This window comes from Mesoplodon bidens (genome assembly GCF_964165515.1).
Source record: "Mesoplodon bidens genome assembly, chromosome: 4".
Classification (NCBI taxonomy): Eukaryota; Metazoa; Chordata; class Mammalia; order Artiodactyla; family Ziphiidae; genus Mesoplodon; species Mesoplodon bidens.
This window is the reverse complement of record NC_138160.1, coordinates 138,511,035-138,532,144: the sequence shown is the minus strand read 5'-3', so window position 1 is coordinate 138,532,144 and position 21,110 is coordinate 138,511,035. Positions and strand designations below refer to the sequence as shown.

Below are 21,110 nucleotides of genomic sequence, written 5' to 3'. Positions count from 1 at the left end.
AGGGCAATTCTTTGGGCAGGGGATCACAATTGTCCAAGAGACCCTTGTCACTTAGAAAGTCTGGCCATCGGGGATCTCATTTACAAAGAGTTCAGTCTCCAGAAACATGAGGTGTTTCAGTTCACCTCCAGCCTGCCCCCCTGAGGCCCAACCACAGAGGGCACCACCCTGATTACCCTGACCTGCCTGGGGGGGATGTGGTCTTTCCCAAACTAATGTCCTCCCCTGAGACTGTCACAACAGAATCATCCCCCATCTCTTGGTGGCCACAGTCTTTGAACATGGCCCTCAGAGGAACATTCCAGAAGGGGACCAGCAGGGAGATGGTGGGGCTGGGAGACTCCAAGGCCCCTGCCCCTCTGAAGTCAGCCCCTTACCCTTCCAAAGGCAGGTCTGGGCTTCTCACTGGAGGCCCCAGCTGGTGAGTGGGACATTCACCGGCCCCTATGTGGGGTGGCTCTCGGGTAGGTGGCCACAGTGGTGTCTCAGCCCAGGGATATGCTGGGACTGTCGATGTCAGGGGTGTGGAAGCCCTTAGGCTCTGTCAACTCTGGGTTTTACACAATTTCACAGTTCTCTCATTCTCCAATGCCTCCATTCTATTAATTCATTCCACAAAAGCTGACTGAGCCCCAACTGTGGGCACCATGTTAGATGCTGGGGATGAAGCAGAAGACAAAACAGGCCCTGTCCATGTCATGCTGGAGCTCACACGCCACGGGGAGACTGATGCCACAGAAGTCCACATGCAGGAGAGGCTGGCAGAAGAGGAGACAGCAGGGGCAAAGGCCTTGGGATAGGAACAAACTTGGCACACCTGAGAAGCAGACAATAGGCAAAGTGTCCAAAAGGTGGAGACAACCCAATGTCCATCAGTGGATGAACACATAAAAGATATGCTCCATCCACACAATGGAATACTACGCAGCCATAAAAAGGGATGAAGCTCATGACTGATCTCAAAAACCTTATGCTGAGTGAAAGAAGCCAGATGCAAAAGGCCACATAGCGTGCGATTCTATTTATACAAAACGTCCAGAACAGGCAAATCCATAGACAGAAAGTAGAATAGTGGTTGCCGGGGACTGAGGGAGGGAGAATGCGGAGTGACCGCTAATGGGTACCGAGTGATAAAAACGTTCTAAAATTGACTCTGGCGATGGTTGCACAATGCTGTGAATAAAGACTACTGAATTGCACACTTCTGTGGGTGAATTGTATGGTGTGTGAATTACATCTCAATAAAGCTGTTATTAGAAAAAGAGCCAATGTGTCATCTGTCTCGGTACAAGAGGATGGTAGCTGAGGAGCTGCTTCCCCACCTGCCACCCTATCAAAGTCTTTAGACACAAGGAATAGTAATGACTCTCTGAGCAAGAGGCTGGTACAAGGTCGGACTGAGGAGTTCAAGGATGCCACCTGACCTGGTTGGGGGGGCCACTGGTGGAATTTTGGGGCATTATGGGGCAAATACTTACAGCTCAAAGCTGTAAGCTACTTGGATGACTTGTTCCCCATTAGAGACAAGGTGTAAAAAGAGAGGTGAGCTTTTCTCTTGGGGCACAAGACAAATAATGATGCTAATGATAATGGATACGAATACGACACAATGTTGTAGCAGTTAGCCTGGGATGCACCCTCTCATGGGATCTTCACAGCCATCCTATGAGGTGGGAACTATGATCGTGCCCAACTGAGGCTCAGCCCCTGGTTGTGCCGTGCGTCTGAAGCAGGATCACGGGGAGGAGACTTCCTGTGAGGGGGGGCTCAGAGGGGAGCGCTCAACTTGGCAAAATGGGTGCACTAGGGACCAAGACGAGAGAAACTTGGGTGGCATGACGGGGACTGATGTGGACCGAGCGGGTTAAGCAGGGGGTGTGGCGTATGAAGTGGTGCTGCGGGGAGGGACACCTCCTCGTTTTTCTGTGCTGCGTGTGTTTGGGGAAGGAGGCAGGTTGGGAAGCTTATTCTCCCGTCAGTCTTTTGATAATGGTGTCACCTCCTCAGAGCCTGGGGTGACCTTCTCCTCCAGCTTGGGGTAACCTGCCACCTCTACTTTGATCTTGTCCAGACCTGAGGCCCCTGCTGACCTGGGCTGTGTTTTAAATAGCGGGCATCCTGTGAACCCAACATCTGGCCACATCTGTGTACCTACACAGAGAATGCGGACATAAAAATCCATTAACTTCAAAATGAGCTTTAATTTGTTTTCCTTAAGTGCATTTATCGCTGTAAACAGAGCATGTTAAGAGATACCAAGGGGAGAGCAGACGATTGCTGGTATGTTGGTTTTAATTCAAAAAAAAAAAAAAAAAAGAAAAAGAAAAAGAAAGGCTCCCTGGTGACACCCCCCTGACCTGGTTACCTGGTCCCGACCGCAGTCTCTACGGGAAGGCAGAGATGTCAAAACAGAACTGAGCAAGGGCAGTTAAAACCCCACCCAACTGCTCTGCAGTCAGGCCCCGCAGGCCACCCGGCACTCTCAGCCATGTCCGAGAGGTTGCGGGGCGGGGGGGGGGGGGCGGTGCATGTGTTCCCGATCACCTGGGTCTGCTGTTGGAAATCAAGGACAGAATCACCTCCTGACACTACAGATCTGGAAAAATAAAAATCTCTAGAAAAGAATGTCCGATTTGGAGACAGCGGGAGGACGAAGAGGAGTAGGTGCCCCGATCGAGGGTGGGCCGTGTGTGACTGCATTTTGAGGTCACCGTGGCATGCACAGAGACCCCTCAGTGCTCAAGTGGGGACTGTGGAGGGACCTACTGGCCATGCCCAAGGCCCAGCTGGACCATGGGACCAAACCTGGCTGTAAACAGGAAAGGCCATTCTATGCTTCTTTCCTCAGGATTTCCTTAATTTGTGCTTCCCTTTGGTTTGACAGTTAACGTGGGGGTAGGGGGTGGAGCCGGGGCGGGGTGCGGGGAGTAGATAACGGTTTCTGTCACTTGTCCAAAAACTGAGAGAAGAGGTGAAAGCGGGTGTTGGATTTGTTGGGCAGACGCTTCCCGGGCCTGATTTGAGTTGCCTCACTCAGGGTGCAGAGCCCGGCTCCCCTGGAGCCATCACTGGCCTTTGGGGGCCTCGCTTCTGCCGCAGGGGACGTGGACGGGCTTTCTGGCGGGGCTCTAGCTATGTCGAGGCCCAGAGATGGAGGCCTGCCGTGTGGGCTGCTACTGATGGCTGTGCCGCGGCTCCACCTCTCTCTCTAGCTTTACACGGTGCGTGGACCCATTCAGTGGATGTCGCAGGAAAGGTAGCAGATTCTTAACTTCTTCCATCTCCAGAGTTGAAAAAGATCAGTTACTAAAATAAACAATTTCTCGATTGTGTTCTGGTGGCCACGGGCCCAGTGGCCGCGGCGTGGCGGGGAGTGGTGAGGGGGGAGGGCCCCGGCTGAGTGAGGGGCTCACTCAGGACAGGCACAGTCAGCTCGGCTGAGCGAGGCTCAGGGTAAGGCGGCATTCCTCACAGAAGAACACATCGGAAAAAGCTGCTCCTCTTCTGCTGGTCCGGTGTGATTTTGACTCCCTGGTTGCTCCCCTGGGGGCTGTTGCCTTCCTGAAATCACAAGAGGTTTTCTGAGGTTATGGCTGAGCAACATGAGCTCTATGTCTCTTAACCAACCAGCCAGTCAACTAATGAACTAACCAACCAACCAACTTCCAGCCTATGTATCCATCTGTCACCTTCCAACCAACCATCCATCCACCCCTCCCATCCATCATCCATCCATCCCCTTCCAACCAACCATCCACCCATTCATCCAACTGTCCCCTCCAACTAACAATTCATCTTTCACAAACCCATAGATCTGCTTCTTATCTACTACCCGTCACTCCTTCCAACAATTCATTCCTTTAATCACTCATGCACGTACCTATCCACCCCTTTCCATTCACCCTCTCAACATCTTTCCAAGCACTTATTTACCCATCTCACTCTCTTCTTTCCCTATTTCCTTCTTTCCATTCACCCACCCCTCCCTCCTTCCCATCCATCTACCTATCTGTGCTGAGCACCTATCAGTGAGGCAGCTGAGGGCAGCAGAAAGGTACTCTCTCTTGGGATTTGGAGTGGCTGGGTTCAAGGTCCCAGTGCCACTCACTCACCCGGCTGGTCTCCCCGCCCCTGTGCCAAGGCTCTGGCTCCCCACCTTTCCCCACAGTTCACCCTCCACCCTGCTGCAGGTGAGGTAAGCCCTAAACTCAAGCCCTGTTGAAAATCCATCAGTGCTGTCGCCTGGCATTTGAAGCCTCTGTTCTGGTCCCTGCTTACCCTGGGAACTGAAATCCTATTTTCTCTCACATCACCATGTTTGGAAAGGTTCAGCCCTGTTTCTTTGACTAATTCCTTCTCATCTTTCAGCTCTCAGATAAAACCTGAATTTATTCAACAGTAACTGCTGAATGCCTACACGGTGCCAAATTTACACAATGTCCTATGTCAATTACATTTAAAAAAAAAAGAAGACTGATAGCAGTGGTATGGGGTTGCAACTCTGAACATAAATAAAGGTGGTAGGAAATGAAGAGAATTTAACTGTTGGTGATTTGCAACTTAGTTAAGAAAAAAAGAGTAACTGCAAGGATTATGGTGAACATCAGCACTTCACAATCTATGCCTTGGAAGGATATGGCACATTCTGGAGGCAATCAACAGGCCGGTATCAAAAGCATAGGCAAAGTGTTGCCGTGAGGCTCCGTATAACTCCCGGTGGGCATGACTGAGTCGGTAGGATCGTTAAAGATCAAAATTTTACTGTTATATTGAAGAGGAAAGAATTCTAAGAAAATTTTTCTAAAAGTACAATGGTTTACACAGACTCTTTTCTGTTTTGGCTAAACAGCTGCTACTAAATTGATCGTGTGCCTTGCAATTCAATTCACAGCATCTTAGAATTATGAAAATGACACTCATTTTAAGTCAGATGTGAACTACTTGAATGGCGTTTTGTATTGTGTGCACAGTCCTATATGCACATAGAACAGGTCACAAATAGAGAGCTTTATGCTCTCGTATCAGACAACAGGGAGCATCACTTGGCGGGAAGAGTGGTCACTGGCACAGAGGCTTTGGAGTAAGACTCACGACAGCGTTTAGCCACTAACATGCCCAAAATATAGTTCAGCGTTCAGACCCTACCAAGAAAGCACTAGTTATGCTGAATGCTGGGGACTGTGAAACTGCTCGTGTGGTAAACAGAAAAGCTAGAAATGAATGAAAGGGTGGATGCGGAGGGATTCAGGCAGGACCTCCTGGAGGCCTCAAAGCCCCGGCACCCACTGAAGGTTGTCACCACCTGCAGAATTTGGGGCTGGAAGGAAGAAAAAGGCTATCGACCTGCTGGACTCATCTGGATGGAAAGCCGGCAGCTGTCAGACACGAGCCTTGCTTGGGGGCCTTGTTACGGGGTGGACCGTGGTTCTGGGCCTGCCTGGGGGGCTTTTCTGCAGGAGGCCCTCTACCTTCGTGCATGCTTGGCTCCCAAGAGGGACGGAAAGGGTCCGGTGTCCCCAGCTAGCTTGTGTGCTTAGTGAGCAGCGCCTGGTACTGAGCAGCTCTGGGCCACGGAGGAAAGATGAAGTCGAGAGGCATGTTCAGGGTGGATGTCCCCACCACACCTGATAACTCTACCCGCCTTCCTAGAGATGCCCTACTAGGTACACCCGGGCCCTAAGAAGCAGGATCTGCCCGGGGATGCATCACACCACTGAGAGCGATGCCAGCCAGCTCCAACAGGGATGCACGTGGGGATCCGGGGAGGACACACACTCACCAATTTTTTATCCATTTTTGCTTTGATGTCTCTGGCGAGAGTGAAAAATGCCTGTGGAATAAGCACGCAGTTAGTAGCCCAGGAGTGGGAAGCAGGTGGGGTCCTGCTGGTTCCTGGACGCTGCCACACAGAGGGTGTGGCTCAACAGCAGGGCCAGCGGGGGGAAGAGTGTTAGGACAGAGACCTGGGCATGGGTCTCACCTGTTCAGCCCCATCTCCTGCCCCTACAGGGATACCCCGACCCACCTGGACCGCCACTTCCCCTAAACCAATGACTCTGGAAGGTGGGATCACCCTTGGCTGGTCAGAGAGGAAGCTGAGGCTTGGAGAGGGGGTGCCCAAGCAACTTGTCTCAAGGCACTCAGTGGCTGACTGACTGATCGAGCTCTCCGTCCCTGACCCCTGTGCTCTATCTGCCCACTTTGCCCCGCTTCTAACAGTCAGGGGCAGGGCAGAAAGACAAGTGGCTTCTTGGCCAAACGAGCTTCATTCTGGGTCCTCGCCCAGTAAGAAGGCCTGGTAGGTAGGGTGAAAGGTTCATCTTCCAAGGGTTGGCGAAGGCCTGACCCCAGGCTGCTGCCTCTGTCACAGGCTCCTGACCGTTTCCTCCCTTCCTCCACCTGGACAACACTTATAAACCCCACTCTGGCACCAACCCTGCTCTGGGCCTTATACAGAGATGAGTTGGCCTGAGCATTTGCAGTCGAGGGGCTCCTGGTTCAGCGAGAAGCAGTCTTAGCAAACACCCATGTGACGTGGAAAGTTCTGTCGCAGAGGGTGTCTCGGGGTGTTGCGGATGCCTAAAGTGGTGGGCCTCAGGGCCTGGGGAACGGCAGAGGCCTCCTCGGGAAGGGGCCACATGGGCTGGTCCCTGATGGGAAGGTGGGGACGTGGGGACTGTGGCAAAGGCCTGGAGGAAGGTGAGGCACAGGCGGCCAGGGATGGAGAGTAGTGGGCGAGGCCTGAGCTGTGGGCGGCACACACTGGCTGGGGCCAGCTAGGGAGGGCCTTCTGTGCCTCGCGCAGGGGCTGAGGTTGGGAGTGGCGTGGAAGATCCATTTTGGAAAGATCACGGGAGTGGGGGAATGGAGGAGAAGGCAGGTGAGCTGCAGGGCTGGTGCTGCTGGTGGACAGAAGGAGGCCTGGGCTAAGGCTCGGTCAGGGTGCCCTACTCTGTATGGGCTTGTGACCCTGCCTGTGCACGTGGTGTGAACGAAAGCACAAACCCGGAAGCAGGCCTGGGCGCCAGCCAGCGCAGAGACTCTCTGAGCCTCGGTTTCCCCACCTGCAAAACTGTGCCTGCTCCCCAGGGCTGCGTAAGAGCCAGTGAGATCACGTCTTAGGTGCCCAGCTGGGGCTGGCACCTGCTGATGCCAGAACATGGGGGCGGTTCCCCCAGGTCCCCTGGGCCTTGCAAGAGGCCTGGCACACGGTGCTGCCCAAGAAGTGCCTCTCAACCGTCTGTCCAAGAGGCAGCCGAAGCTGTGACCAGTCCCTGTGACAGAGCCTCCCTGGAGGGTGCAGCCCGACCCTTAGCCCTAATGGGCCGGTGCTGTGGGCCCGGGACTCACGTTCTCCACGTTGATGTTGGCCTTCGCGCTGGTCTCCATGAACTTGATTCCATAGTCCAGGGCCAGCTGAGAGGGAGGGAGAAAAACATGCGAACATCAGCCACCAGGTACCCAGACCTCTGCACAGTGCCCTGAGGGGGGCCGAGACAGACAGAGTGAGGCCTGCTCCCTCAAGCCACCAGTGGAGAGCAGGTGGTGAATGTCCCTGGCAGGAGGGTGGAGGGGACCTGGCTCAAACCATGGCTCTGTTCTCCGCCCCCTATGGCCTCGACAGGTCCCACGAGACGCTGTGCAGAAGCAAGCAGAGCACACCCAGAAGCCGTCGGTGCTTTCAGTCTTTAGCCTGAAGCCCGGCTGGGCGTGTGCTTTCCACCTTCCCTTCCCAAGGCATGTGCCCCACTGGGACAACCGACTCATCTGCGTGCCCAGCCAAGCCCTGCATCCCAGAAGATGGGTCATCTTATGCTCAAAAAGATTGTAAGGGAGTCTCCCCAAAAGCCCAGCCTCGCCAACAGTGAGCAATCGGGGGGCCCTCTGGGGCGGGGCAGGGCAGGGCTGGCTTCCATGCAGGGAACCCCAGACGCTGAGGTCCCTCTGCCCCGAGGTGTCTGGCAGTGCCAGGCCCAAGCCGGCCGCCATGCCTACCTTTTCTCCCCGTTCCTTGGAAACTTGTCTCTTGTCGTTCACGTCGCACTTGTTCCCAAGTATCATCTTTTCGACGTCTGCAGAGGCGTGCTGGAAGGGAGGGGCAGATGGTGGAGGTGAGAGGTAACGTCAGACCGGACTACCAACCAACTGGTAGCCCATCCCCCAAGATCAGAGTGATGGTGTCAGGACTGCTAGGCACACCCTGCACAGATGAGAAACTGAAGCTCAGAGAGGCTGAGAGGCCTGTCCTATGTCACTGAGCCAGTGCCAGGACGGAGTTCAGGGTTCTGGCTGCTACCTGACCAAGCGCACGCCTTCTGGCTGCCAAGGACAGCTTCTCTATGGGCCATGCCAACTAGGCTACCGTGGCTGTCCTCGGACTCCTGGCCAGGTCTGGCCCATGGGAGGCAAGTGGGGCTGGGGTACTGACCCCTGCTCGCCTCCCTCCTCCCCCGGCTCCTCTGCTGGAGACCCCAGCTGCTGTCCTGGGACCTTCTGCCCTGCTCCAGCGCCTCTGATCTGGGCTCCAGAAACAGGCTGTGCCGGGGGTGGGCGCAGACCTCGGCCGCCACCAGCCCTTTGTGCTTTGCCATCCCCTGGCGTTCCCTTAACTCTGCCTTCACGCCTGAAAACGATCCCTTCCTCCAACCCGCCCCCACATTCCAACCCAGTGGGCCTCGCTTCCTGAAGGACTGGACCGTCAGAAAGGCCCTTCTTGCTGCAGCTCAGATCTGGTCTCAGGGGAACACGCTCCTCAGCTCCCTCACTTCCTACTAACTGGAAGGCTCTCTCGCCTACCGGCCGGGACAGAAAAACTCCACAGAGACCAGTGGCAGGACCCCCTCCTCAGGCCAGGCGCAGCCTCCTGCCAGGAAATACGGGGTCATCGGGAGGTGGCCCAGTGCAACTGCTCACAGGTGTCGGCTGGGATGTGACCTTCTGCCGTGTCTTCATGCGTGGGTAAAGTTCTCAGACCCGAACCCCACCTGGTGAGTCATCACAAGCCACAAGCACCTTGTCCAGGGAGGCTCTGGGGGTGAGGGTAAGCTCCGTGGAGAGCGGGGAGGTGACGACACTGGCTTTGGGACAGGGAGGCGGCGCTGGCCGCCTTCTCTTCCCTCGGGGTTCAAGGTCTCCTTCCACAGGCAGCTGCTGCTGCTGGCCTGAGCACGGGCACAGAGAGCTCATACCAGCTCAAACCCTGCTCCGCTGCAGTTCAAAGTCCAACCTGACACGTGCCCTCACCACACCCACCAGATACAAAGGTCATGCCGACTCTAGAACCTTCCTTCTCTAGAAAGCACCAAATGCTCACAGTGACTGGATATCCTTCTTCCTTCACCTCGATGTCACCCAAACCCGACAGCCCGGCTGGGGAAATGGACTCTCGGGGTTGCTGTGTGATGAGGCCGGGCCAGTGTGCTCTCCAGGGTTGACTGCGTGGGTTCCTGTCTCCCTGACTCTGTTCCCAGCGAGTTACTTCTAGGTGCCTCTGGGCTCAGTGATCTCATGTGTAAACCAGGAAGCTCCGGGGTGAGGGCCGAGGAGAGGATGTGTGGGAGGTCCCTGTGCATGGGAGGGGTCCCCAAGCCTTACCTCCTCAATGTTCCGAATCCAGTTCCGGATGTTGTCGAAGGACTTCTCGTTGGTGATGTCGTAGACCAGCATGATGCCCTAATAAGCAAAGGGAGACAGAGACGCACTCTGGACAAGCCGCGAGCACTCTGTCGGGGAGGCCCCAGCAAGGTGGGCAGCAGGGACTCCGACAGGACACCATCCCTGGGACCCTTCCTTCTGCTGGGCTCCACCACTAGCCTCCCTCTGGTGTCCCAGGCTCCAGTCCCCTGCTCCTCGGCCACTGATGTGACCCTTCACCCCGCAGACCAGACCCTACCATACCTGTGCTTACAAAGGAGCCCTGCGGTTTCCCCACTACTGGCAGGATAAGCACGGCCCGTGTGTCTTGGCAGCCAGTGAGGTCCCAGTGGCCAACCTCTCAGCCTCGCATCCTGCAGCCCCCTGCTCTACAGGCTGTATTCCATGGCCCTGATGCCCACCGGGCTCCCCCTATTGCCAACCCGTGGCTATGCTCAGCCTCTTCCACACCCTCACTTGCCCCGCACCGTGCCCTGAGTCATCTCCTGGGCTCAGCCAGGGCCGCCTCCACTGGTCGCCCCAGCTTCACCCCTCATCTGGTGCCTACCATGAGCCAGGTACTGCAACTGGGTCTCCCTGAGCCTCACAGGCTTGAGTCGGGTGGTCCCACTGTCTGCACTGTGAGAATGGGGAACCTGAGGCTGGGGGTTGGGGGGCTAGGTCCCTGTCCCCAGTCACACGACAGAGAGTAAAGGACACAACTGGGGTCTAAGCCCGGGGGGACAAACCCTAATGCCCACGTGCCTTCCAACAACCCCAACGGAGTCGGGGCTGGCTTCAAGCACTGGGGCAGGCAATGCTGAGGCCTCTGTGATTCCATAACCAATGCGTGAGCAGCTGGGAGACGGTCCATGGGTTCTGAAATAGCTGCAAAGTGAACCCACTGCAAAGTGGCGAGATTGAGCCCACAATCTCGCCACTGCTGAGGAGAAAGGCAAATATCCCCACTTGATAAAAGGGGAAACTGAGGTGCAGAAAGAGGTGACCTTTAAGATTCTAGCCCAGCTCTAAAGGAGCTGATGACACTGGCTCCCGTTAGGAATCTCCCTGGGTCCTCATCAGGATCAAGAAACGCTCAGGGCCACCCTGCCACAGTCCCCGTGTTGCCCTGGACATCCTCGCAGGGCACGCGTGGTGAGCCAGCCTGCAGCAATACTATCGCCAGCCCCTGTGCGGCTCAGCCCCGGGGTTCCACGGCCCCAGCTGTCCTGCCCAGGCCCGGCTCACTCCATTCCTTCACTCTACCCGCTCCAAGGGCCTAGCCCTCCATCCACAAGCTCTGGTGCTGGCCAAGACGTCTCTGAGGCTGCCTGAATTTGCAGAGTAAGAACTCGGGCCCTGTGTGCTGGGCAGATAACTGCAGGGGCGAGGGTGTGTGACAAAACCACACAGACAGGGCAAGCGAGCCGCTGCAATTCCAAATCCCCGCTGTGACCTTGGGGGTACGCACAGCGGCCTTAGAGCCTGCTACAGCCACAAGCCCACAAAAATGCCACCTGGGAACCCTCATTCAGTGGTCTCTTGGGGAGACTGAATAGAGACTGCTGACGGGAGGACCTGGAGGAGTTTTAGTGGCCGTGATGTGTGACATGCTCCAGCCAAGGCCAGAGTGAGTAAAGACACTGGTGGATGGACTCTGTGAGTCGAGCATCACTGGGGCCTCTGCGCAGCAGCTGGCCTCCCACTGTCAGGGGCAAGAAATGCCACAGGGCTCTGAGGGCTTTTTGCCCCTTTATCCAGGGACCGGCCCTTTTGATGGCCCAGGATTCTGCCACCACCGCCACTAGGCTGGCACCATGTATGCAAGATTCCAAGGTCCCAGATTTTTCCCTATGTGGTGTCGGGGGCAGTGAATAGAGCTCTCTATCAGGAAAGAGCAGAAGTCCCTGGAAAACATAGGGTCACCCTATTCCAGGTTCTCCGTGAAGCTCCCCTCGGGGCTCCAAGTGACCATTTTCCTGGCCCCAGTCTGGGCACAGCTCTCCGTATCTGTTTGCAAGCTCACAACAGGACACCAGACATCCGATGCTCCCCAAATCTGGGACCCAAGGGTCCACTGCCACAAGGACAAAGGTGATGACGGGGTTGCAACGTTGCCAATGTTCTCTGTGCTGTCCTATATGGTCTTCACTGGCTGCATATGGCTCCGGGGCACCTGAAATGCAGCCAGTGCGACCGAGGGGCTGGATTTCCTACTCTTACTGATTTAGATTCAAATAGCCACACACAGCCAGAGGCTTCTGTACAGGTTAGCGCAGGTCTAGGAGGATACAATCATTTTGGGGCTGGACAAGGTCTTACAGATGGCTCAGTCCAAGGGATGTGGGGGCTGGGAATGGCCAGCCACTACCGGCCCAGACATTTACCCTCTGTGTGAATTTAAGCAGGGCCTGGAATGGTACCAAGCCTCAAGCTCCTCATCTGTAAAATGGGGATAATATGGCACCCACACTCAGGAGTTTATGGCCAAGACCTGGAGCCACTGCCTGCTGGAGGGAAAGGCTTGGTGAATGGGGCAGGGGGTGCTATTTCAACCCAGAGAGGGATGGGGCCTACCTGAGGCCATACAGCAGAAGCTCCCCCAGGACCCCAGTGCCCCAAGGCCCCCCGCCCCACCAGAGCAAAGCAAGGTGAGGGGAAAATTAGTAAATTAATTTTAATGAGGAGCACTAAGGTTGCAACCCACATGATTGAGTTTCTATTATGTTCAGACGTTGTGTGGGATGCTCTAAATACTTAATGCCTCTATTCATTTCTGCCGTCCACCAGCATTTCCTGAGCTCCTACCGCATACTCAGCGTGGTCCCAGGCACCGTGCATGTGGCAGGGACCAAGAGGTGGCCCAGCCCTCCTGGAGCTTATGGCCTGGTGGAGGAAACGGGTCTATAGCTGATTGATGCGGTGCATCATGGAAAGGATGGGGTGCAGTGGGAGCTGGAAATTGGGAGCTGACCATCTATCCTCACAGCTGCGTGGAGCATACTCCTGTTCTCTGTTCCACTTTCCAAGTAAGGAGACCAAGCTCAGAGGGTGACCCAGGGGGCTGAACACGGTCCTGAGGATCTGCCTCCCACTCTCCGTGGCTCCCAAGCGCCCCACTTTGTCCACCCCTCACAGGTGCATGACCAGCTCAGGGCTCTCGAGGACAGGACCTTGGCCCAATCCAGGCTGCCCTCTGCATCTAGTTCGGGCCTGGGCTGGAGAAAGTGCTCGGTAAAAATATTTGAGGGATGGGCTTCCCTGGTGGCACAGTGGTTAAGAATCAGCCTGCCAGTGCAGGGGACACGGGTTCGAGCCCTGGTCTAGGGAGATCCCACATGCTGTGGAGCAACTAAGCCTGTGCACCACAACTACTGAGCCTGCACTCTAGAGCCCAAGAGCCACAACTACTGAGGCTGCGAGCCACAACTACTGAAGCCTGCACACCTAGAGCCTGTGCTCAGCAAGAGAAGCCACCACAATGAGAAGCCTGCACACCACAACGAAGAGTAGCCCCTGCTCGCCACAACTAGAGAAAGCCCAAGCGCAGCAACAAAGACCCAACATAGCCAAAAATAAATAAATTTATAAACTAAAAAAAAAACATTTGAGGGATGATGAACGAGTCTTCCTATCACATGACCCCACCTGAGGCGCAGGCAACAGATGTTAACGGCCAACAGCCCTGAGCAAGTCAGCTCCTGGATGATCTTTAAGTTTTCAGTAGCAAGTTCCACAGAGTCTGACACGGGCCAAGTGAGCGCTCCTAAGTGTTGGGGCATGCTGGCTCTGATTTCTCTGATCTCACCTGGAAGAACCGGCTTCCTGGGTCTTTCTTCATTCCCGGAGAATTAGGTTTCCTTGAACCCTGCATTGTTTCTGGAGCCAGAAGGGGAGGTATGGAGGACGAGGGGGCAGAGGTGGGGCACACAGCCTTTCCCTAAAACTAACCTGGGACCAAGGACCCCTGAGAAGCCAGAGCACGGGCTCCTCAGAAACATCCAGATTTTGGTACCCAAGGCACTGATATTCATTTTGACTTCAAAAAAAAAAAAAAAAAAAAAAGACAACCCCCCCGGCGCCAAACCAATCCATACCATTGCGCCTCTGTAGTAGGCCGTTGTGATCGTCCGAAACCGTTCCTGACCAGCTGTGTCCCTAACGATGAGGAGAAAAAGGGATATTAGCGACACAGAAAGAGAACAATCATCACAGTGAGAATGAGGGGCATTTACCCAGTATGGACGCCCAGCTTTCTCATGGGTCATCTCTTGATTCATCGTCCTGCTGTGGGGCAGCCCCCCATTATTACAGAGAAGGAAACTGTGGCTTGGGCAGGTGTCTGATGTCTCCTGGCAGGGGATGTGGCAGAATGACTCCTCTGCTACATCTTGTCATCCTGGGGATTTTCCCCAGAGTTTCTGGGCCACAGAAGAGCCAAGGTTGGATGTTATTATTTGTGAAAATCTGGGGCCTTGTATGTGGAAGAGGCTGGTCACATGGCACGGGAACACAGCCCTAGCTGGTGGGCTGAGCTGGTTGAGCTCAGCGGGGCTTAGGAAGCACTTCCACGCTCGCCATCCTGGAGGAGCTCGGGGGAAAGTCTTTCCTCGTGGGTACGGTGGAGATACCTGGGTAAGACGCACCCGTGCCTAGCCCAGCTCCTGGCACGGAGGGTACTCAGTGTTTGGTTTAAAGGCGACAACTGGTCAATGGCAGAGCTAGGGCAAGACCACGTCTTCTGTCTCTGGGCCCAGGGCTCCTCCTCTGACCCCGCACCTCCCCCTGTGCAGGGCTCTGCACATCTGGATTGTACAGACACACCTCATTTGGGGCTAAGTTGACTTTCTGCTGCCAATAGCAGGTGACGTTAGCAGTTATGATCAGTTACCTTATGACTGTTCTAGAAGAATTTTAAGAGAGTCATTAACCCCACGGTGACTGCTAAGAGCAGAAGCACGAGGGCAGGAGGAAAAGAAATCAAAACTTCTGCTTGCTGGTACAGTGTCACTTTGGACTTGGGCACTGAGACTGCTGGGGAGCCAACGTGTTGTAAATAGACGAACTTCTACGGCCCTGTAACTTACGAGGCGGCCAGAGACTGGCTGCTGCCGCCGGAGCTCAGTAGGACTGGTTAGGCTACACCCGGATTTCAATTCTGAAGCCAGGTTCAGAGGCGGATACCACTGAAGTCAAGGGGACCTGCTGGGCAGGCGGGGCTGTGTCCAGGCTCTGAGACTTGAGTTGGGGAGACAAGCTGCTGGGAGGGAGGCTTCACCGTCCATCTCACGGCACCCCTCCCACCCACAGGCACATGCCTGGACCGGAAGGACTGAGCCACTCTTCCAAGTGTGACTTCTCTCTCTTTTGCTCAGGGTTCGTGCTTCCCTGCAAGTGATGTGGCTGCAGGGTAGGACTCTCCTACCCTCTGACCTTCTGAGCCCAGCCTTCCTAGCGCAGTGGGCTGCAGACCAGAGCCACCATCCGTGACGGGGACTCACAAATTCCCTGATTTTATGTAGCATGGGAAGTCAGCCCCAGGTGAGCAGAACAGAAACAGGTCTCACTGTTGGGCCTGGCCTCAGCTTATTTTCAGTTCTGGGATTTCAAGTCTCTGTATTAGGAAGGGAGGCCTGGGCGTCCCCAGGAGACAAAAGAGGAAGCGATGTCAGGCCTTCTTCAGCGAGCTGATAGGCTTAGAAGGAAATGCCGGGCTGTGGTATCTTGCTATCCTGGCAGCCTTCACCGCCACCAGGAGGGCTCTCTCCAAGTTCAATGAGAGCAGGTGGCTCTGAAGCCCAGGCCCAGACTGTGCCCACATTGGAACTGGGACTGGTAGCTATGTCCTCAGAAGGGGCTGACACAGACTCTAAGCCCCAGCAGAAAGCAGAGCACCGTTCCTGGGGCTTCTGAAGGAAGCCCGATGTGTCCGGGCTGGGCACAGAGAGATGGAGGCCGTGGTCACAGGGAGGGGGACGGGGCACCAGGGGCTTCGGGCTCAAAGCACTCGCTGGGTGAGGGGCTGACGAAGGGAACGACTCTTACCATATCTGTAGTTTAATTCTCTTGCCATCGAGCTCTATGGTCCTAATTTTAAAGTCAATTCCTGAAAGAAAAGAAAAGAAAAAAAAAAAGCACATCAGTGTCAGTCCACTTCCCAAGCTGTGTCTAGGACGGATGCTGACAACCTGTGCAGGTAACAGCTGCCATGGTTTCTGGAGCACCTGCCGGGCACGCGGGAATCTCTGAATCCCGCAAACAAATCTGGAGGCACCCGGCGAACTTTCTCCTCTCACACAAGGGGAGGCTGAGGCTCAGAGGGCAGAAGGGAGCTGCACAGAGTGCAGCTGGTGAGGGGCAGAGCTGGTGGGCAAACCCAGGTAGCTCAGGTGCCAAAGCCGTGTTCTCCTCCCTTTCCCGGGAGGCAGCCTCGTGAAGTAGGCTCCACAGCCCTTTTCGGGCCAGAGCCCCACGCTTCCTGCCACCTGCACCTGGCCTTCCAAGCACACGGGACGCTGGGCCCCGAGATGTACCTGATGCAGGTGGGCCTCTAGCATTTACACGTGCTGTTCCTTCTCTGTGGGTGGTCCCTACCCTGCCCGCCTGTCAGCCTGTCAAACTTCTCCTCCTTTAAGACCTGCTGGAAGGTCACCTTCCAAGAAGCCTTCCTGACCCTGCCCTCCTTCTTTCCCACCCTCTGGCTTTAGTCCCCTTTCCCCAGGACCAGGGTGCTCTCAGCCTCCTCGGCTGCTCTCCAGGCTCCCACCGTTGTCCCCTCAACCCCCTCCCCAGCTTCCAAAACACACACTCAACCATGTCACCAAGCTAAGTTCTGCTCCAAACCTTCCAGTGTGTTCACCAACAGATGAATGAATAAACAAAATGTGGTCTTTCCCTACAGTGGAATATTACTCAGCCATAAAAAGGGATAAAGCATTGACACATGCTACAACGTGCATGAATCTTGAAAATATAATGCTGAGTGAGAGAAGCCAGACGTGAAAGGTCACACAGTATGTAATTCTGTTCATATGAAATATCCAGAATGGCAAATCCAGAGAGACAGAAAAGAGATTAGTGGTTGCTGGGGCACGGATGTGAGGAGATGAGGAGATGAACGAGATTGACTAAGGGGTGTGGAGTGTCTTTTTGTCATAATGAAAATGCTCTAGAACTGACTGTGGTGACGGTTGCACAACTCTGTGAATATACCTGAAGCCACTGACTTGTACACTTTAAATGGGTGAGTTGAATTATATGTCAATAAAACTGTTTTGGGGTTTTTTTTGTAATGTTTTTTTTTGGCAGCGCCACGTGGCTTGTGGGATCTTAGTTCCCCGACCAGGGATTGAACCTGGGCCACAGCAGTGAAAGAACGGAATCCTAACCACAAGGCCACCTGGGAATTCCCAACAATAAAACCGTTAAACGGTTAAAAACCTTTCCACCGCCTCCTGGGCCCCAGAATAAAGTGAAAACAGTTGTCTGAGTGCTCCTAACCTTGTCACCTCAGCACCCATGGCTCTTGCCCTCCTCTCTGGCCACAATGCCCAAGCGTGTTCCAGCCTCAGGCTTTTACGCTTGCTCTTTCCCCTCCTGGAATGTTCTTTCATTCCATGGCCATCTGGCTCCCCTCTCCCTTCACTCAGGTCTCTGTTCAAGTCACCTCCTCAGGGGAGCCTTCCTAACCATCCTCTCTCCCCTCACCTGCTGCATCTTCTTCACGCACTAGCCCTGACATTGTATATTTGCTCCATGCAAATGGGAGCAAAACTTGCCAGTTGGAATGGCCTGTGTGGAGGGGTAACAGCCAAATCCAGCCTTTGCCCCCAGGAGTTGGTTCTAAATCTCCACCTGTGAAGCCTTGAGACTGAGGCCTGGCTTGACCCCCTCAGAATACGGCACGGGGATGCTAATTCCATCCCTGTCCGCCTCAGGAGCTGTCCTGGGGACCACAGGGAATATAAGCCTGTATTTGAGTTTTGTCTCCTAGAACATAAGCTCCAGGAGGGCAGGGACTCACACGTCTTATTCATGGTTGCATCTCCATGAATGCATGGCAGGGGCCGAGTACGTATTTACTGGAAGCCGATCATCTCGTCCTGCACACACACTTTGACTACAGGCCTTGTTACAGTTCTGCTTCCCTCTGATTCAGCCCAGTCATCTCTGCAGCCCCTGCACTGACGCGGATGCCTGGTGCACAGCAGGCACTGGGGAAAGATGGCTGGGTGAAAAACTAAAGAGCAACGGGATCTACGTGGTGCCGCACAGTTTACCAAGGAAGCACTTTCACGTACATCAACCACTTCTCTGAAGGAATGAATGAATGGGACCCTGAGGAGGAGCTGGGGGCTGAGGCAGGCTGGGGAGAGTCAATTCCAGGAGCCACGGGGCCAAGTTCACACCACAAATGATCGATTGACAGAGCTTATGAGAATAAGCTTCGGCAAAATATAACCTGGGCAGACAGTGAACAGCCACTTAATCCGTGATCTATACAAAAAATACAGAGATACACTCAGTGCCAATACAGAATCACCTCTATGCATCAGGATGTATTTCAGGACTAAGCCACCCAGTGTTAAGTCTTCCTAAAACATACCCCGCTCCTCTCACAGATGCACAGGACATATGAAATCAAGAAGCACTGTTCAGTCCACAGAACCCAAAGCATCACTCTGTTCTATCTTCCTCCTGGGTTTTATTAACACACCAAATTTAATTAAATTAGTGTAAACTTTACGAGGCCTAAGAGTCATGAGGCCATAACTTCAAGGTCAGGGGGAATTAAACTTTCCTAGAAGACAGAGGCCTGCAGGAAGGCTGCAAATGTAATGAGAATCCCCGGGTGGGAGGGAGGGAACCTGGGTTCGAGTACCACGCCCACCTCCTTAGACGACCTTGCCCAAGTTACGTCCTCATCTGCAAGTGGAGGCTGGCCTCCTCAGAGCCCTAAAGGACTAGACTGAGTTTTCTGGTCAAGAATTAAAAAACAGACAAACCACTCAACCCCCGAATTGATCTCACTAGGAACGTTCTGACTCTGGGAAACTGAGGTCTGGGTTGAGAGCGAGCCATAGTCTACCAGGAGTTAATATCACTTCCTGATTGGTGGGGACGCATGGGCTATCCCAAAGTTTGATCTTGGAGTTAGCGAAGGGGAGGAATCAGAAAGACATGTGCCTAGGGGTCGGATGCGGTCACTACAAGAGACATTCTGCTTCCTGTCCATGGTCTCTGGCAGTGGTGACAACCCCCTATTCATTGTACAGTTCTGATCCTCCACCATTCAGGCGATGGCCAAAGCAAAGAACACCACTCCTAAGCTGAAGAAACACGGCTCGGAGAGGCGAAGTGCTTGCTCAAGGGCAAACAGCAGCTGGAACCCAGGCATGATGATTTCCAGTCCAATTCTCTTTACATCTGGCAGCTAAGTGTCCTGCAAAGTGCAGCTCCTGGAGGATGGCAAGGATGGAATCGGCAGCTCATTGTGGGGTTTAGGAAAATAAGGTACACAGGGTAAAGCAAAACCCATTCCCTAGGTTTTTTCCAGCTCCTGGGCTTGGGGACCATTCTCCTGCTTCCCCACTCCAGAGCAAGACATTCTCCTGCTTCCCCACTCCAGAGCAAGACTGCGTAGCTTACAGGCCACTCGGCTTGATGGGTGTTACTTCCAGGTCAGACTTTTCATGTGGGCAATGGCTGTTTTTGTGGTGTGGGAAGAAGTCAGCTCCACTTTTGTGGATGTCAGAACTGGGAAGCAACAAGCCAATTCTGCTCAACCACAATGTGGGCTGGGCCCTACAGGAAAGGCTGTTCTGCAAAGTGACAACTGGTGTCCTGGGCCTAGCGATAGGGAAGTCAGGGCTGTCTGTGGCAGCCGCTGATTTTGGTTTCTCACTGAAGCTTTTATCTGGCATCTCCTCCGGATGACAGGTCCCAGGGCAGGCAGCTGTCACTCGCCATTTCTGTCACCCTCGAGTGAGATGGAAGTCTGCGCAGGGGAAGTGTCTGGACCCCCTTTCACCATTCCTTCCTTCCAGAAGAAATTCATTCATGGGGGAAACAGGGTCAGGGAGAGGGGCTCAACCCCTGACTATTCCAGAGGAAAGAGCAGGAGAGGTCTGGGTTGGAGTCCTGGCTTCAAAGTGGATCAGCTGTGCTCACGTCTCTGTGGGATGGTTGAGCCTTGAGTTTTGGGTCAGACACACCCAGGTACAAATACCATCCTTGCCACCTGTAGACCGAGTGACCTTGGGCAAGTCCAGTATCCTCCCCGAGCCTCAAATTCCTCCACTGTGAAACGAACTCATAACTGCACCTGACACAGAGAACTGGAAAGTGTGGTAATGCACATAAAGCGCCTGGCACACAGTAAATGCTCAATAAGACCAGATGTCACTTGTCACTGTCCTTTCCCCATGGACAACTCTCCGTGCCTCAGTTTCCACTTCTGTAAGACGAGGACCCCAAAGAACTGCTTCAAGGTATGCTGCGAGGACAGAACAAAATGACGGGCGCCAAGACCTCGTCCAAGCCATACACTCCCTGAGCAGGCTGAGGGTTGGTGCCTCAGTCTCCCCATCTGCGAAATGGGCACCTGGTGCCCACCCCGCCCATGGCCCGGGAACCGCCAAACGGCGGTGCAGGTGACTGCTCTTTTCCCCTCCGGCTCCCTCGACCCTCTGCACTTTTCCCCATCCGGCCCGGCCGCTCCCTCAGCCCCAGCCCCTCAGGGGCGCGCCCGGCCCGGGTCTCCCGCGCCCCCGGCCGCTCCCCGGCCCTGCTACCTATGGTGGAGATGAAAGTGGAGTTGAAGGCGTCCTCGGAGAAGCGGAACAGGACACAGGTCTTCCCCACCCCCGAGTCCCCGATCAGCAGCAGCTTGAACAGGTAATCGTAGGCCTTCGCCATATTACACTCTCTCCCCGACGGGAAGTGCTGCCAGCGCCTCGCCACTGGCCCCTGGGCCCGTCCATCAGCGCCGATCCCACCTCCCCATTGGCTCCCAGCCCGACGCGCGTCACCGCGGCCGACGCCCGCCCCCGCGCCCCGCCTGTCTCGGGAAGACGTGGGGAAGGGGCGAGCGGGGCACGGAGCCGGAAGCAGCCCGAGCGTGCCGCTCATTGGCCGGCGCTCAGGACAGGGCGGACTGCGATTGGCCAGCGGTGAGGGGTCGAGGGGCTTCAAATGGGGACAGGGCAGAGGCGTGGCAGCCCGTGTCCCCTCCTTCTGCCCTCCACTCTGGGGCGTCCCCGCCCCCCGATGGGAGGGGGAGGGCAGGGAGCTTGGCCAACGGCTCCCTCAACCCGGGGGCGGGGTCTGGGGCACGTACGCACGCGCGCCAGCAGAGGGCGCACGCGCGTGGGGTCTGTGGCTCCCGCCCTTCAAAGCCCGCGCAGCCTCAGTTGGTACGGGGACGTGCGCGGGAAGGCGGTGTGGCTGTGTTGGTACCGTCTAGAGGTCTCCGCGTC

The 21,110-nt window shown here is 55.1% G+C and overlaps 1 protein-coding gene across 1 annotated transcript; it reads right to left on the bottom strand.

Moving 5' to 3' along the window:
* Positions 1 to 2,289: 2,289 nt before the first annotated feature.
* On the bottom strand, positions 2,290 to 20,627 carry RAB8A (RAB8A, member RAS oncogene family). The gene is made up of 8 exons (XM_081231127.1): positions 20,427 to 20,627; positions 15,679 to 15,739; positions 13,731 to 13,791; positions 9,595 to 9,672; positions 7,996 to 8,085; positions 7,351 to 7,416; positions 5,780 to 5,830; positions 2,290 to 3,561 (listed from the first exon to the last, which is right to left on the bottom strand). Exons 1-8 carry the CDS (start codon positions 20,548 to 20,550, stop codon positions 3,469 to 3,471), a joined length of 624 nt encoding a protein of 207 aa, XP_081087253.1. The 5' UTR covers positions 20,551 to 20,627; the 3' UTR covers positions 2,290 to 3,468.
* Positions 20,628 to 21,110: the final 483 nt, after the last annotated feature.

Coding starts and splice junctions, on each gene's coding strand:
- RAB8A (XM_081231127.1), bottom strand. CDS start 20,550: ATGGCGAAGGCCTACGATTACCTGTTCAAGCTGCTGCTGATCGGGGAC. Junction 8,086..9,594: donor GGATTCGGAACATTGAGGAG/GTAAGGCTTGGG, acceptor CCTCCCTTCCAG/CACGCCTCTGCAGACGTCGA. Junction 7,417..7,995: donor CCAAGGAACGGGGAGAAAAG/GTAGGCATGGCG, acceptor CCTCCCTCTCAG/CTGGCCCTGGACTATGGAAT.